The 18844-nt window shown below is 37.3% G+C and overlaps 1 protein-coding gene, 1 long non-coding RNA gene and 1 pseudogene across 2 annotated transcripts; 1 reads left to right on the top strand and 2 right to left on the bottom strand.

The window, feature by feature from the left end:
- Positions 1 to 1725: 1725 nt before the first annotated feature.
- On the bottom strand, positions 1726 to 4287 carry LOC103596133. The gene is made up of 2 exons (XR_551025.1): positions 3338 to 4287; positions 1726 to 1938 (listed from the first exon to the last, which is right to left on the bottom strand). It is a non-coding gene; the product is annotated as an uncharacterized LOC103596133 (long non-coding RNA).
- A 1870-nt stretch (positions 4288 to 6157) lies between these two features.
- Positions 6158 to 18079, bottom strand: NUCB2 (nucleobindin 2). The gene is made up of 9 exons (XM_008579706.1): positions 17975 to 18079; positions 16395 to 16580; positions 16108 to 16198; positions 15490 to 15548; positions 15297 to 15389; positions 11643 to 11732; positions 7103 to 7273; positions 6731 to 6800; positions 6158 to 6296 (listed from the first exon to the last, which is right to left on the bottom strand). The coding sequence occupies exons 1-9, from the start codon at positions 18068 to 18070 to the stop codon at positions 6289 to 6291; spliced, it is 864 nt and encodes a 287-aa protein (XP_008577928.1). The 5' UTR covers positions 18071 to 18079; the 3' UTR covers positions 6158 to 6288.
- On the top strand, positions 9579 to 9941 carry LOC103596139 (annotated as a pseudogene).
- Positions 18080 to 18844: the final 765 nt, after the last annotated feature.

Raw genomic sequence — 18844 nt, 5'->3', positions numbered from 1 at the left:
CCTGCCTGGGAAATGGAGGCTTGGATCCGGGGACTGGATCCCACTCCCACTTCCACGCAAACTGAACCAGTGCCTTGGGGCCTGCCTGGGGATCCAAGGCATGGAGAAGGGGACCAGACCTTCCTCCCACAACCAGGCACACCAAGCCAGCACGTCGGATCCCACCCCGGGACCTGAGGCGTGGAGCCAGGGACCTGCGGCCTGGAACTAGGGACTGAACCCTCCTCCCACAACCAGGCACACCACGCCAGCACCTCAGGGCCCACCCAGGGACCTGAAGCACGGAGAAGGGGACCGGATCCCCCTCTCACAACCAAACACACCAAGCCAGCACCTTGGGTCCTGCCCAATGACACAAGGCATGGAGCCGGGGACTGGACCCTCCTCCCACAACCAGGCACACCACGCCAGCACCTTGGGGCCCACCCAGGGACCTGAGGCATGGAAAAGGAACCAGACCCCCTCCCCAAACCAGGTACACCACACCAGCACCTCAGAGCCTGCCCAGGGAACCGAGGAATGGAGAAAGGGACCAGACCGCCCTCCCTCAAACAGGCACACTATGCCAGTGCCACAAGGCCCGCCTGGGGAATCAATGCTTGGAGAAGGGGACAGGCCCACTCTCCCACAACCAGGCACAATGCTCCAGCGCCTTGGGGCCTGCCCAGGGACCTGAGGTATGGAGAAGGGGACCGGACCTCCCTCCCACAACAAGGCACACCAAGCCAGTGCTTCGGGTCCCTCCTAGTGACCTGAGGCATGGAGCCAGAGACCGGACCCTCCTCTCACAACCACGCACACCACGCCAGTGCCTATCCGGCCAGGGATCCAAGGCATGGAGAAGGGAACCAGACCTCTCTCCCACTACCAGGCACACCGCACCAGCGGACCTCTCTCCTACAACCAGGCACACCACACCAGTGCCTTGGGGCCCGCCCAAAAACCCAAGATATGCAGAAGGGGACTGGACCCCCCTCCCACAACCAGGCACACTGAGCCAGCACCTCGGGGCCCACCTGAGGACCCGGGACATTGAGAAGGGGACCAGACCATCCTCCCACAACCTGGCACAGCAAGCCAGCACCTTGGGGCCCACCTGGGGACCCGGGGCATGGAGAAGGGGACTGGACCCTCCTCCTACAACCAGGCACATGGAGCCAGCGCCTCAGGGCCCACCCAGGGACCAGAGGCATGGAAAAGGGGACCAGACACACCCCACAACCAGGCACACTGCCAGTGCCAAGGAGCATACCAAAAACTTCACCTCCATGTGGGTGGCCCACCACAGCCACCACAATAACCATGGCTACTGTGAAAGCAGCAAGATGCCACAACCACCACGCAGATGGCCCGCCAACCACTGGAGTGCATTGACACAAGGTGAGTCACCAGCAGAGACAAAGAAGAGGTTGTCTCTCTCCACAAAGCCCATTTCAGAGTGACAGAAGAAGCATCTGCTCTATGATAATATTGGGGGACTTGATCACACCTCTTGGCATTGGACAGATCATCTAGGAAACAAATTAACCATTATTCTTTCAGAAGGAGAGAAGTAATCTAGGGTAACTAGAGGGGGGGAGGAGGGAGGGAAAGGGGGAAGGGGAGAGACCGGACAAGGGGCATAAAGAATAATTACAATTTGTAACAATATATATGCTAGTAATATTGATTTTAAAAAATAAAAATAAAAATGCATTTTGGATTATTAGAAAAAAAAAGAAAAAGTAAACTTTGTATTTTACTTAATACACCTTACTCTCCCAATTCCAACAAAAACAAATGAATTTAAAAAGCATTAAGTTGAGGCACCAAGTGGTTAAGGGTGAAGGTGGACTTCTCTAGCAGTTTCTTCAGAGGATAAAAATCTTGCATGAAAACGATGAAGCTCATCATTCAATTCTGGCTCTCATTCAATTTCTTGTTAAGTGTACTGCACAGCTGTAAAACAAAGATTAAAATTTATGCACTAACTGGAACTGAGCTTGTCAAAATTTCACCCTAAGGAAAATAGATTTCTTATCCCCTCTTTTATTAGTTAGGCTATTTTTTAAATCACATTATCAAAAACATTAAAATTTTCTTTACATTTTTCCTTATGTGAAAAACAGATATGCATTTAGGCTTATAGTAATACAAATCTGTTTAATTAACATAAAAATAATGCTGTTGTAAACACATCTTGGTAAAAAAAAATGTATAGCCATGTCTCAGAGGATTTTTTTACCACTTCTAAACTGCAGTTTTCTTTAATGACAGTTCAGTATTCCAGAGAACAATCATCTTTTAAAATCTAATTTTAATTATATACTAAAGCATACTATAAAATTTACATGCTTCATGAAAATTCATATGTGAAACAAAACTCCAAATTATTAATACATACCACTAAGTCAGCTAAACCAAAGACAATTTAATATCTAAAGAAATATGAACAAGAATGGTATAAATTAAAAACAGGATAAATACTTCATAAGAGAGCTGAAACAAATACTATTTGCAACTTTCTCAGAAATCTTATTCACTCATACATGCCCAGTGCTCACAAGAACTGGAATTCCTTGAGTCTATAAATACAAGGATACTTCAAAAAGTTTGTGGAGAAATAGAACTAAAAGATAATACAAATCTTTCCATGACCATTTTGAAGTACTATTGTAATTTTAAGGTTAACAATTCTTTTTTGAATAATATAAATTATAATAAATTTGCTGAAAACTGTGAGATATTTCTACATTAATATCCATCCATTTGGATTAAAAAAGCTTTTCAAGAAATTGCTCTAAGTTCTCCTCCAACTACTTTCAGATTTAACCCCAGTTCACCATCTAAAAACGTTTACCTAAGAAAATGCCTATCTTATTGGTTTCTGGTCACAGAAGTCATCAACAAAAGGATATTCCAAACCATTTTTCTACATTGCCTACAATTTAAACAAGAGATAGGAATTCTACTCCATCTCTGTAGAAATATAGCACTATTACTGTGTTGAGTGGTTCCTGTGAGTTTTGGGGTTTTTTTTAAGCTGTATATAAGGAAAACTTTTCTAAATTGCTGTATTTAATTTTGGGATCTCTGAAAAAAGTTTTTTTTGAAGTGTGTTTGAAGAAATATGCAGTGATTTTTAAAATTTTGTAAAATAAGGGCTAAGTTTAAAAAATTATTAATGTGAAGAGAAACAACATAAAATTATGAGGTACTAGGATGGACTGGTTCACTCAACAGCTTTTAACATGCACTCCTGTAACACAGAGGTTGAAAAATTAAACACTCTATTTCCCACCCTCCCTTGCAGCTAGGGTTCCAGATATGATTGGTCCGATCAGTCAGATGTACTCACTTGAGACATTTACTCAGTTATATGGAAAGAGAGGCAGGACATGAGGTATCCATTTTCGCCAGCACAAAGTATGGCAGAGGTGCTGTGGCTCTAGAGCTGGCAACTGTTCACGGCTTCCTAATGCAGGAGGCAGCTTCCTGATTGTTCCAAAAGTAGCAGCTCCTTTGGCAGCCCACTCTTGTGATGTAGTTCTTTGAAGCTCAGCCTGGGTCTGTTTCTTCAGCCCTCCCAAAGATTCTGTAAGCTATATATACTCCTTAATCAATTCCTTTCTGTTCAATAGCTAAAGATTCTGTTACCTACAATCAAGAATCTTGACCTATACAAAATTTGGTAGCTAGAAGTAAGGTGCAGCAAGTAAAACTAAATACGGGTTTGGCTTAGTAGAAGAGGTAGGGCTTTGGGCAGTGAGACCTCCCACCAACTACAATTAAGTTATCAGAGAAAGTGGTGGTAGAACTCCAGAATGCTAGCATGTGTTGGCTGCTTCTTGCCTCTTTCAGCAAAGACCTACAAGAAAAATGTGACTCAGGCTATGGTTAACAAGTCTGCAGAGATGCAAGGGAAATAGCTCTGCTGATGAAATTGTTCTCTATCTATAACATAAATTGATAAAGCCCCAAATCTGGAACACTGAAGAACTGAAAAAGTCAACCACTATTGTACTCCAAACAGTTATAAGCAAAGGCTCTGAGGAAGCTGCTAAAGCTTCTTCAACCTTCTTCAAGAACCTTTCCTAAATTCTTTTCTGTCAACTAATATGAGCCATTCCAGGAGAAAAGACTAGATTAAGATTGTTGCCATCCCATCCGAGCCTACAGTTTGAAAGGGTCTCAAGTAGGTACCATTCATTTAAGACCCAAGGAGATGAAGTGAGCACAGAGGCCAGAAAGCAAATGTCTTTGACAGTGGTCACTCATGGGAATGATTAAAGAAAACAGACCAGAAATTTACTCAGTTTTTAGGGAAACATTTGGCCAAAAGACGAAACAAAAACAAACAAAATCCCAAACCTGGCCTGCAACATGCTATAGCTGTTAACTATCTAAAACAGTGCCCAAGCCCACAATAACAGGAAGTGAACTGCTAAGGTTGTCCAGCATCCAAGAAGAACATACTCTCCAATGCCCATTCAGATGTGTCTTGAAAATTAGTGGGCAATAAAAACCTCCTAGAGGGCAAAGCCAAGGACCCCTGAGGATATTAGATAAGGGAATTCCTCTCAGAAAGGTGAATTAAGGGTTGGCTGATGGGCAAACCAAGGAATATATTCATGGACTACAGCAGAGAGATTACTATTTTTGCCAAGCAGTATTTTTTATTGTTATAGATCAGTGACCATGTGCTGTTTCCAATTCTCCCTTTTCCTAAAAGTTCAATTTTATTGCAGTTTTCCTGTACCTATGCATTATGCATGTGATGCTCTTGGGGCAGAAAACTTGCCTTTTGGTTTATAGGTGGCCAGAATACAAGAAGCTACATCCTGACCTGATGGAGGAATCTATACCCAGACATCATGGTCTTTGAGCTCACATGCAACAATGAATTAGATTTTTGGTGATTTTTCTTTGGGATAGGAGGACTTGAGTACTTTCTGTCTCATAAGTAGAATGTACATAGAGATTTAGGTAGCCAGCAAGGCTGATTTGAGCTAAAACTAAAAGTTGCCTTCCAAACATTCCAACTTCCCTTCTCCCTTAGTAAAAGAATCCTAGCTTTGGGGCTGGCTGGTTAGCTCAAGTGGTTAGCATACAGTATTATAACACCAAGGTCAAGGGTTCAAATCCCTGTTTGGCTAATTAAAAAGAATCTTAACCCCTTAGCTGGTCCCATTGCCTCATGCATTTCTCAGCATGGTGCAGCTAGGTGCAGCCAGGTGATTCAGTTCTGGCCAGTTAGATCAAGTGTTGCTGGTTCTTCTAAAAAATTGCTTCAAGGAATCTAATTCAACTGGAGAAAGTCATCTTTCTTGCCCTTCCCCACTGCCTCCCGCAGCAATCTTAGACAGTGAGAGTGAGGTAACTTGATAAAAATCATGCACTGAAGATAGCAGAGTAGAAAGACAGAAATCTGGATACCACCTACTTCTAGATTTCTTTTATATAAAAGGGAAAAACTCCTATTTAGTTAGTGGTTTACACTGTTATCTTTGGTTTTTCTGTTATATGTAGCAGAATCTAATCTTAAGAGATAAAGTATAGAGCAAAACTATGAATGAAAAATGACCTGAAGTGGTAACAAAAGCTGTTCAGTTGGGCCAGCCCGTGGCTCACTTGGGAGAGTGTGGCTGATAACACCAAGGCCACGGGTTCAGATCCCTATATAGGGATGGCCGGTTAGCCCACTTGGGAGAGCGTGGTGCTGATAACACCAAGTCAAGGGTTAAGATCTCCTTACCAGTCATCTTTAAAAAAATAAGCTATTCAGTTGAAGAAGAATTCCTAGCAGTTAAGGTTGCAAAAAGTAGGAAAAAGTTACCATGAAACACTGGGGAATACTTTGGCCTTTTCAGAAGAATTGTTAATATCTAAAAGGCATTTATTGAGAGAGGGGATGATAAGCACCCATGAAATAGTATCGATTACTATGAGTAAGTGAGAGCAATTTATTTTAAAAGCAATAGGCAGAGCTTTCTCACTTAAATAGTTACTGATAGTTTCATTAAATTATGGCATAAGGCCACTAAATTAAATCACTAAAGGAAAGCAAAGAAAAAAGAAGGGAGATGTGAATGTGAGAGCAGATAGTGAGTTTGTTTGTTTTCTTCCTGGTTCTGGTAGACTTCAATCCTTAAATATCTGTGTCCAAAATAATAGGTTCTCATTTTAAAGGTATCTACCTTTATTCCAAATATGCTTTAAAATATTTATTGAGCAGAGAAAAAGAAAGAGAGGTAAAAAGATGAAATAGATGTTAACAGTTTTCTTCCAAGTTCTGGTGAACTTCAGGCTTTAAATGTCTGTCAAAAAAAAAAAAAAACCAAAACACCTCTCATTCTAATGGTATCTTCCTTTATTCTGAGTGTTCTTTTATATACAGATATATCTAGCATTTGTTTTTTAAAATATGCTTAGCTAATCATAGATTGCAATTTTTAAAAAATATATTCTCTAGTAAGATCAATATAATTGATTAGAAAGAATTATGAATAATGTTGAAATAAACCATTTCAACATAAATATGGTTACTGAGTTATATAGCATTTAAAATATGCTGATACTTAAAAATTTTGGAGGCCTTTTCATTTTTCTATAATGCAAATTCCTCTGTCTTTACAACTATATAGAAAATAATATAAATCTTAATGATTTGAAATTATACTTGTAATAAATGTCTATTTCAATTTGTACAATGGTTTATTTCCCTAAACAAAAAAACAAACAAAATACATACGTGGCTCAAACTTCAACTCTCCTGTTGGCCCTGATGGAGAAATTCCTTGTTGTAATTTTTTTTGTTCCATCTGCTGTAGAACATGTCAATGAAAAAAGAAAGTCTTGAAAGAAAGTACTGTATTATTTGATTTTCTCTCATATGTGTGACCTTTGACAAAGCACAAAAAACTGACTGAAAATCGTTTTCCAAAACAAAGGTATTCCAGCTCTTAAAATTTAGATTAATATTCCACAAAGCAGTTTTAAAAATACTAAAATTTAAAATGCTAATAGCTAATAATACTTTGAAATATTATACAACAAAAACACAGACTTTCAGCAAAGCACCTAAGATCCTTTCTAATGCCATAATCTTTTTATGAAATACTACCTGATGATACTCCAGCTTCTGAGCCTCAAGTTGGTCATGCTGACGTTGTAGCTCTTCTTTCTGTTTCTGAAGCTCATCTGCCTTCTTCTTAAGTTCATTTTCTTGTAAAGTGATAATATTTTCATATTCTCTTAGTTCTTCCTCTGTGAAGAACTGTTGCTGATCCAATGTCTAAATGAAACAAAATCAGGAAAGAATAATCTAAGAAATATGACAATAAGGTATGAGCTTTAAATTTTTAAACTTTTAAATTCTCTAATTAGGAAAGTACAAAGGAGTATCTATAATATTATACCTTTTGGGTAAGAAAAAAGGGCAAATAAAAAATATATGTATATTGATATAATGATTTGACCAAAAGGAAAAACATGAAGGAAAACCCAGAGACTAATGAGACTGGTTACTAAGAACAAAGAGAGAATATGGGAAGAGAAAAAAACTTCTGGAAATACACTTTTCTTCTACAGATTCAATTTTTGGAAACATGTTAATGTTTCACATATTCACAGAAAGAAAATAAATAAAATCCAAAGGACAGGAAAACCCCAAAACTTGACCACAAAAACATAAGCAAATAAATAATACTTTTATTTTAAATGAATAAGATAACCCACAGAAGGAAGAAGGGGGAAAAATAGTTATCCCAAGTAACTTCTGATCACACTATATGCCCTCGGGTTAAAAACAACAACAAAAAAATCTAAACAAATATTAAACTCTTATTTTGCAGAGGCATGGATTAGCAATTAGATTTCTGAAACTCTACATTCTAGAACTGAGCAAATAAGTGGAATATTTCTATGGAAAATGGTTTAGGTTTCACATGAAATATGGAAAGAGCAAAAGATAGAATGTTGTGTTGAAATTGGAGGTGCTGGATTGAAATAGGGTATAGTGTAAACTCATGAGTATTCATACATATTGATAGCTAGATATACAGAAATGAATATAAATGTGTATAGGTGTGTATATGTATGTGTGTATGTGTGCATGTTTGTGTGTGTGTGTGTGTGTGTGTATACATATATGTATACTGTATTTTTAAATCCCCAGCTCTGTCATCTGACAAGGCCTTGGAAACAGTGACACTCCAGTAGCAGGGAGCACATCCAGTGCCCAAATCTTGTCTGTAACATCAGTCCCCACTTAAAGGAATCAGGGCTCCTCAGAAAAAATGGTTATTGATTCCAGGTACCGGGAAGGGAAAGGACAAGATGAGTCTTGAACATCTGGTTATACTAAAAGTAAGCAAGTCCTCCAAAAATGATAGGGACATATCAGAAGGACACAAAAGCCAGTTTGAAGAAGCTCCCACCGGCCAAGTCTGGGACAATTTGGGCATGGAAATACTCATAAATAATAACAGTAAGGATTAGAGTTTACTGAATAAAATAAAAAGCCATGAGTCTACACTAACATAAATAGAGAGGTAGGGGGAAGAGAGAGCTTTTCCTTACAGTAGAAAGCCAAGTAATAAGTGTAGGAGGAATGATGAGAGATTAGAGAATCACCATTTGTCAAACATCACAGCACCACATGAATCTGGCCAGAATCATCAGCGGATGCTAAAACTAGTAGATAATGAGACATTTACATGTATAACCCACAGGATACTTTTTTTTAGCGTGCACTCATTTTTTATTGGTGGAAATGTAAACTGGTACAATTCTTTTGAAAAGCACTTTTGCAAAGTATATCAAGTGCCTTAAAAATATTCCCTTGGTCCCAGGAATGCCACATTGAGAATCTATCCTATAAAATAACCCTAAACACATAAAAAGCTTTATATAAAAATATATTTATAGCAACATTTCTTTTTTAAATAACAGTAAAAGACTGGAAATAATTTAAGTGCCTAACTCTGAGAAAACGGTTTCATACCTCCACAGCTATTAAAATAATGCTTACAAATATGTGGAAATACTTTTTAGATGATTCATAGTGAATTTTTAAAAAGCTGACTTCTGATTCTGGCTGTACGGTGGATTAGACAATATACTTTTTAAATTACACAGGTAAAATAGTAACTTTACAGTGGGGAAATCTGGTAGAAACCACCTTAAACAAATGATCAGAGCTAGCATTGCCAGTTTTGGGAACCACCAATAGCATGTGTCTCCTGATAAGATACACGAAGCATCCCTCTTGTGGTACTCAAGGGACATTCTACAACGTAACTGGTCTGTAGTCTTTAAAAATGCCAATGCCAGGAAACACAAAGAAAGATTCAGGAATTGTTTCAGATTAAAGAAGACCAGAAAGACATTACACCTGAATTCAACGTATGACCTTGGGTTTTCTTTTGTTATAATGGACATTATTGGGAAAATTGACAAAAATCTCAACAAAATCCTAGAGGTTGGAGAAGAGTTCTGTGTGTATTGTATTGATAATTGTACTGTGATTATGTAAGACAAATCCTGTTTTCAAGAAATATATACTCAAGTCTCTTCCTTTTTAACTTGGGCCTGGCAGAATGGCTCCTGCAAAGAAGGGTGGCAAGAAGAAAAAGGGCCATTCTGCCATCAACGAGATGGTAACCCGAGAATACACCATCGATATTCACAAGCATATCCATGGAGTGGGTTTCAAGAAGCATGCACCTCAGGCACTCAGAGAGATCCGGAAATATGCCATGAAGGAGATGGGGACTCCAGATGTGCGCATTGATACCAGGATCAGCAAAGCTGTCTGGGCCAAAGGAATAAGTAACGTTCCATACCATTTATCCGTGTGCCGTTCGTTGTCCAGAAAACGTAATGAGGATGAAGATTCACCAAACAAGCTCTATACTTAGGTTAACTATGTACCTGTTACCACTTTCAAAAATGGTGGATGAGAACTAAGTGCTGATTGTCAAATAAAGTTAGAAAGCCAAAAAAAAAAAAAAGAAAAGAAATACATACTCAAGTATTTAAGGTTAAAATGGCATCACATGCAATTTACTCTTAAGCAACTCAAAAACTTATATATATGAGGGGTCTTCAAAAAGCTGATGGAAAAATTCACATGATCTCTCAATTCCATTTTTTGACAAACTTTTTCAAGTACCTTCATACACATATATATACATATATAACATATGTTATACACATATACACAGAGATTAAAGAGAGAGAGAGGGAAAAAAGAAAGAAAAATAAAGCAAATGTAGTAAAATGGGAGTCCTGGGTGAAGGGTATTCAGGAATTCCTTGTCTACTCTCACAACTGTTTGGTAAATCTGAAATCATGTCAAAATTTTAAGTGTATAATTATCTATTGATCTTCTAGCTTACCAGATATACTAAAGGGAATGTATATTCAAATAATCTTAGCATTCTTATTCTCCAAAGTCCAGAAGTATGTCAAATGTTAGACAACAACTCTAAACAAAAAGAGGCTGACTTCTCTGATCTCAAACTAAAGCAACCAACTGTCCGAATTTGCCCCAAACTGTCCGGTTTTATCAATGAAAAGTTCCACATCCTGGGAAACCCTTCAGTTCCAGGTAAAAAAGAACAGCTGGTCACCCTATCTCTAACTATTTTCTGGACAATTAAAAATCTAATTTAAATGGTAATCTTTTTATTTCTAATGTAGGAAAAGACAATGTTCTTTCTTCAATCTATTTTGGTTGGTACTTCTCAACTATTCTTTTAAAATTGTGCATGTACTCATTTATACACAGTTGGCTGTGGTATAAATTGGTTTACCTTTTTGGAGCAACTTGGCAAGATATATTAAGAAACTAAAAAAGTGTTCATAAACCTTGAGAATAGTTCTAGTCCTGTGAATTAGTTCCAGGGAAATCATCATAGACTGTCCAAAAATGTATGAACAAATCAATAGTCATTATAGTGTAACTTATTATAGTAAAATGTTGGAATTTATCCAAAATGTCTTAATCTGGAGGAATGGTTATATAAATTATGCTACAACCATACAACTGCATGTTAAATAATCATTTTAAAATTTTAAATCATGTTAAGAAGTGATATTGAAAAACATTCATAAAATATTGCTAAATTAAAAACAGTATTTCATGAGCATACAAAGTAATTTACATAGTATAAAGCCATTATAAAAAATACATAAATATGAATATATATGTATACATAAATTAAAAATGGAATAATACCCTGTTTACATACCATATGCTATATATGTATATACTATAAATATATATAAACTGCATCCTATTCCAAACTGACGCAGTCCAATGCATAATTTAAGTGTCTACCTCCTGGTTGTAGAATTATAGGTAACTACTAATTTAATCTTTAAATGTGTCTGTATTTCTAATTTTCAATAATGAATGCTATTTTATACTTAGAAAAAAGTGCAAATTTTAGAAGACTTATAATTATATGCAGTGCGATTACAAATGAGATCAATTGCCACAAACTTTCCAAGAAATCAAGTTCATTATTTTAGAGTGACATTTTATATAAAAAACCAAGATGGTAAGACCCTACATGCAAACATAATGTGGAATAAGGAGAATAGATGGATGTAGAATTTCTTGAAACATACATTCCATTTGAAGTAGGTTCTATTACCTCCCAGCTATCTGGCTCCAAGAATTCTTTTTTTTCTGTAGCTTTCAAAAACTCCTCCAGAGTTACCAATCGGTCTTTGTTAGTATCAACCTAATTGAAAGAAAATGTATATGAAATATAAAATAAATCTTTCTCATATTATTTAGACACTAACAACTGTCTCCTAACAGGTGCTACTACATATACACACAGCAATTAGGACTAGCCTAACATCCATAGAAACTGGAGGTAAAAAAAGAAACACAAAACACTCAACTTTATACTAAATCAGAAAATAGATATCTTTCTCTTCTACATAATTCAAACTTGAAAATACAAGATATCTATATACCTAATGCTCCAAAGATCACCAAGTGTGAGTTGGCTGAGCTGACTGGTTCGGCTGGTATTGTCTTCCTTTCTCACCATACTATGTATAATACCACTTGAAGCCAAGTGCTTGGGCAAGATAAATAATCATACTAGAAATAGGACTGTTTTAGCCAAGAGTAAAGGAGTTTAAATTAAAATGCTCTCAACGTTTTTTCTTAAAAACAAACAAATAAATCAGAACTAAAGTTGACAACCTCTCCAAATCCTCTTCAAAGCCTCTTACAGACTGTGGCAAATTCATTTACAAAGGTGAACTCTATAATGGCCAGAGAAATTCAGTTGATACTTGGGACGCCAGCAATCAACAGAGATCCAAACTCAGCATTAACAGTGCAAACATTCAGGTGGAAATCACTGAAGCAAGTCAGTAGGCTTCAGTTACCTTGCATATGATGTCTGTATCTGAGTGTTTTTTTGCTTAGAGGGAGAAGGGGCAGGGCAAGGACTGGAGAGAAAGGCAAGTATTTCAATTAGGGTGATCATGGAGATCTCTCTGAAGAGTGGACATGTGAGCACAGACCTGGTGGAAGTGAGACCATGACCTAAAAGAGGAGTTTCTCAGAAAGAAGAAACATTAAATTCAAATGCCCTAAAGTGGGAACAAGCTTGATGAAAGGTAAACACCAAGAAGACCAGTATGGCCAGAGTAGAGTTAGACAGAGTCACAGGGCATGGAGGCAAAGAGCAAGGCAAGGGTTAAATCATGTCATGGTCTTCTGGACATAGGAGGCATTTAGGATCATATTCTAAGTGAAATGGCAAGCACCACTGAAGTATTCTGAGCAAGACAGCAATATGACCTGATTGATGCTTTGAAGAGATTACTCTGCCTGTTGTATTGAGAAGTGACTGCAATAGGGAAGGAGTGGAAACAGATACCAGTTAGGAGATGTGCCTGGACTTGACTGGTAGTAGTAGACGTGGTTGAATTTTGGATTTGTTTCAAAGGTAGATCAAACAGGACAACAAGATGAATCGTGACTCATTGGCTGAAATGAAGAAGGCTGAGAGGGGGAATGGATTGGAAGGGGAAATGGTGAACAGTTACAAGCCTGGCTCTCAGGGAAAGGAGAGAGCTGGAGATAAAAATTTTGAATTTGTCAGTACATAGAGCATATACAAAGACATGGGACTCCAAAATATCATCTAAGGAAAGAATGAAGATAGAAAGGAGAACACAGCCAAGGGACAGGCCCAGGGCACTGCAACATTAGAACATGGGAAGAGGAAGAACAGCCAGAAGAGACTGAAAAGAAAGAATGAGTGAAGTATGAGGAAACCAAGGAGGTGGGTTCTCCAAGCCAAGTGAAGAAAGCATTTCAAGAAAGAGAGAGGTAGCAACTGTATCAAATGCTGCTAAGAAGTCAAGTGAGATGAGACCATAGAATGTGACAAGATAGAGGTCATCTGACAGAAGGAGTAATCTGACAGTGTAATAGTAGAGGCTACTGCATGTTCAGCACAGATTAAAGAGAGGATGAAAGGTGAGGAATAACAGAAAGAGGAGGAATAGACAACTCTATAGAACAGTTCTGCTGTGAAGGGGAGCAGAGAAATGAAGCAGTAACTAAAGGTTTGGTTTTGTTTTTAAGGTTGAAAACGTTAGATCACGTTTGTCTCCTAATGGGAATGATCCAGTACGGTGGGGAAAACTGATGCATGAGAGCATGGGAATAACAGCAGGAACAAAGTCCTTCCCAGGAGAAACTGAATGGGACCTAAGCTCAAGGGCAGGAGAAGGCCTTCAAAAGGAACAGCAACAGTTTAGCCTCTGTTAACAGAAAGCAAGGCAAGATAAATGGATAGAGATGCATATTGACTGGTAGATTTGGTAGTGGGAAGATGAAGTAGTTCTCTCCATCACTTCTATTTTCTCAGTAAAATGAGAGGCAAGGGCACATAAAAGTGAGGAAAGAGAAGTGTCTTGAAGGCTGAAGAAGAGGGGAGAATATGTGAAACTGTCAGAGTCCAGGAGTGGGGAAGTGAATGGACCAGGGAATACAGTGGAATTGCCAAGCAGAGGGCCTCCTAGTGATTTGTACTCTTAAGACTGAAGTTACCAGTCTTACGAGAGACCAGTTAGTATGTTCCCATGTTCATCTCTAGCCACATTCCACTGCTCCAATATAGCAGGATACAACAGGGGTATGCACTTAGTAGTTAGTACAAATAATGTACTTGGGTAATCACCATTCTGTTTGCAAAGGGCCTCATCTATTACATATTTAACTAATAATATGCATCATCATTTGCCTGGAATCTAAGAGGAGAAGAAAAACTAATTGAACAAACCAAACTGAAAAAAATAGTCAGCTGCTTTGAAAAGGACAGAAATTAAAGTTTTAGGACTCTGATAGTTTGGGTTATTATTCCCAACTATTGCTCCCTCCTGTAATAGGATTTTACAACCCTGCCCAGTGTCACATGACTTGCTGAAACATTCTATGGCAGTTATACATCCCCTCCTCACCGACCTGGGACTTGACAGGGACATACTTCAGCCAATGGGATAGAAATGGACGTGAAGTTTGCCATAGCCATTACATGGTTTGGTCAGGGTTATGTCCCTGACAGAGACTGCTCCTACAGCCCCGGAATGGAAAGACATGTAGAGCCAAGCCCAGCCATGGCCAGACCAGCCCAACCCAGCCCAGCCCTGCTACACCTAGCTGCAGTCAACCCTGAAAGCTTATGTTATGTGAACAAGAAATAAATATTTGTTGTTACATGCCATTAAAGTACTGAGGTTTTGGAATTTTCTTATTAAAAGCTAACATAGGGGCCGGCCCGGTGGCGCACTCGGTAGAGTGCGGCGCTTGGGAGCGTGGTGGCGCTCCCGCCGAGGGTTCGGATCCCATATAGAGACCGGTCCGCTCACTGGTTGAGTGCCGGTGCGGGCGCGACACCGAGGGTTGCGATCCCGTTGCCGGTCACGAAAAAAAGACAAAAAGGAAAAAAAAAAAAAAAAAAAAAAACTAACATAGGCTTTTAAAATATCAAATATCAAACTTCATTATTTTTCACTACCAAAAAAATGTTTTATAGCAGCATTTTAATCTTTGAAAATATTTTAAAGTAGTTAAAAATTATTTTATTTATACTAAAGTCATCTAGTATAACATTCTAGATTAAAAATTAAATACTTATTCTAATTAAATTAATCAGATACTCAATCTACTAATGAAATACTTATTCTGTATATTTATTTTCCATCTTATGGTAAGATTTACTGCAAGCATTTGAATAATCCACAGAAATAACATATAAACTTTTAAAGCATACCTCATTCATTACATGTTCCCTCATTCTAAGCCTTTCTTCCTCCATTTCTACCATATCATCCTCCTCATTTTTGGGGTCATATACTTTCTCCAACTAAAAAGAAAATTTTGAAACTGACATGAAAGAAAAGAAGGTAATAGAAGCAAAAAAAAAGAAAGACCAAGAACGGTGAGTACTCAATAAATTCATTTACCTCTTTAGTAAATAGGGCTTCTAATTCTTGTTCATCCAGGAATCCATCATTATTGACATCTAAAGTTTAAAAGTTACAAATGCAAAACTGATTTTTAATACCTTAGGAAATAAATAATCAACATACAATTATTTACAAATGGTTTGCAAAAGTAGTACTGACATAAAGCATCAACATGCTGCAGAAAAGGGTTTCTTCTTTTCTATGAAGCTTCAGATCAGCCCAACTGATAACAATTCTGTATTTATAATTCATAATTATTTCTTAGAAAAACACATCTTAACCAATTTTTTCCAAAAATATAAAGTAAAGCAATATGGTATAAAAGTATATGGCCTATTAGATAAAACCTAGCTAGTCACAGAATTACCTTCAGTTTAGAGAGAGGCTTGCAATAAATCATATAATGATTCAAGAGTAACAGCACGTATAAAGGCACAGCTACTGACCTAAAATATTTTATACTGCAAATCAGCAATAAAGACTATCATATTACACCCTATAGCTGTAACTCTACTGTCAACAGGACTCAATAGCAGAAATCAATTAAAAGTAAAGCAAATATAACTTTTTTCAAATAGCAGATATAAATATTAATATTTATATCAAATCTATTACCATGTAATATGAAAAATGTCTTGGGGTCAAAGTCATTAGGATCCAATCCATCAGTCTCTTCCCATACCTCTTTGAGTTGATCTTTGCTTCCCTGTGAACCAATTTTAAACAATTGCTCAAACAAAATACAATCTATACGTATAGACTCAAAATAAAATACAAATTTGAGGAACTTTGCAGAGTTAAGAATTAAGATTTAAGTACTAATAACTTATGATAAAATTCTGCTATCTGGTGCTAAGAAGTATCTTCACCTAAATATGGTTTCATTAAGCCACAGTCCTTACTGGATGATTAACTTTGGGGTGATTTTCATGCTTTTTCTTCATTTCTTCAAATTTAGATTCTTCTTCTCTTCTCTTTTCTTCATTCAGTGTTTTTAAATATTCTCTCCTTTCGTGTTCCTTCATCATTTCATATCTTTTAAACTCTTCATGTCGAGTCTTGTCATAGTGTTCCAGATCACTTGTTGCCTAGAATGCAATAATGCATTTAAATTAAATAAAGGGCTGCCTGTTTACTCAGGTGGTTAAGTGCAGCCTTGTAACACCAAGGTCAAGGGTTCAGATCCCCATACCAGGCAGCCACAAAAAATAAATAAATAAATAAAAATATGTTTGAAAAATAAACAAAACCATTCTTGAATATAGCACACTCTATATAGGAAGGCAAAAAATTTTTTTTTATTCTACCATTTTTAACTCTACCATTTTTTTAATTCTTTTTTTTTTTTTTGTCTTTTTGTCTTTTTTCGTGACCGGCAACGGATCGCAACCCTCAGTGTCGTGCCCATACCGGACCGGGACCGGCAACGGGATCGCAACCCTCGGTGTTGCCCCCGCTCCTCGCTCAGCCAGTGAGCGGCCGGTCTGTATGTGGGATCCGAACCCTTGGCGGGAGCGCTGCCACGCTTCCCAAGCGGCGCACTGTAGCAGTGCGCCACCGGGCCGGCCCATCCATTTTTTTAATTCTAACATTTTATTTTAGTCATTATTACCCAAGGTGTAGGTCTTCAAAGAAACTAAATGTTCAAAGCTAGCTTTGACTTTATGAAGTTCCCCATAAGCAAGTAATAAATAAATCGATTTTAAAAAGAAGGATAAGACTGTATCAAATCTGTACAGTATAAAAAACTAGAATGGTTTCTAACCATTTAACTAAATCTAATAACTGCCAGGCCAGAACATCTACTCTGGTAACTCCATTCATTAGAGAGGTCCTCTCAATATGAGAGGTCAACAAACTATTATCTAAAATCCCTTAGGCCAGATGTGTTTCAGAATTTTCTAAATTTTAAAAAGAGAATATGACACATATCAAAGAGATTAGTATTTCTTTTTTTTTTTTTTTTTTTTTTTTTTTTTTTTTTCCGCAACCCTCAGTGTCGCGCCCGTACCGGACCGGGACCGGCAACGGGATCGCAACCCTCGGTGCTGCGCCTGCCCCTCACTCAGCCAGTGAGCGGGAACCGGTCTGTATGTGGGATCCGAACCCTCGGCGGGAGCACCTCCACACTTCCAAGTGGCGCACTGTAGCAGTGCGCCACCGGGCCGGCCCCGAGATTAGTATTTCTTTAGCAAAATCTATAAACACATTAAGTAGGCTAAATTAAACTATAAATAGCATTACTATAATTGGTTAGTTCAGGCCAGGTTTCAGTTTTTACAGCTTTTTTTGAAATTGTCAATAAAGAATTGTAGACCTGTACATCTATATTAATATCTGTACTAATAAGAGTTAAGCTACCTCCCGTTAAAGATATTCTAGAGAATATATGAAAGTTATATTTCTACTTCATTGCATTTGCCTGTCAAATTTTAAAACCTCAAAGGCACAATAAAGACAACACTTCCAGAATTATTCTCACCGCTTTGATTAACATATCTAAATCTGTGGATTCAAACTTGTCAGGATTCAGGTGATTCAGGTGATCAAATTGCTTTAGAAGAGCTTGGTGGTCCATGCCTATATCTGAAAGAAAATGAGAAAACTGTAAATGATAAATTACTAGACTAGAAACATTAATATAAATGATAAAAGAGAAAAAAATTCATGGTTATTCCTGTAGTATTTTATAAAAAAATTCAAAGTTTTAGAATAAGGGCTCATATTTCCTTTTTGAATATTACACATATTGTTATTCTAGTCAAAGGTAATGTCCTTGAATCTAGAATGAAATTTAATTTAATATGAACATTTTAATGTTATATCTAGAAATACTAGTTGACTATCAGTATAATTAATAGCAAAAACCTTTTTTCATTATCTTAAAAATATAAAATATCCTACTTTTAATTAGATAAACTCTAATACAGTTCCCTCATCAAAGGTTTACATAGAATTTCTAAAAAGAATTGATCTAAAATTTACATGAAGGAATTCTTTGTATGCTGTTCCAATGAATCCTTTATGAAACAATAAACATTTAATTCAGGTAAATTCATTTGAATTATGATTTATTTTTAAAGAAACATCAATTGTTTTTCTTTGAAAAAAAATTTTAAAAACAAGCTACAATTTACTATAGTTGAATGGGTGAAATGATTCTGTATTATTTCAGTTGTTTATTACACAATTAAGCAAAATGGGTACATGTGTTAATGTTGTTAGAAATTGTAATTTTCACTTAGGAAGAAGGAATATACAAGTGTATGATGGTGGAAGTCTGTGGTGAGGGAGGGGAATTAGCACTATGTTTGTTAACTCAGGATTTATAAAATACGTACATGTAACATAT

The sequence above is a fragment of the Galeopterus variegatus genome, unplaced genomic scaffold (assembly GCF_000696425.1).
Source record: "Galeopterus variegatus unplaced genomic scaffold, G_variegatus-3.0.2 Scaffold1946, whole genome shotgun sequence".
Lineage (NCBI taxonomy): Eukaryota > Metazoa > Chordata > Mammalia > Dermoptera > Cynocephalidae > Galeopterus > Galeopterus variegatus.
The sequence above is the reverse complement of the archived record's forward strand: the minus strand, read 5'-3'. Positions and strand labels throughout refer to the sequence as shown.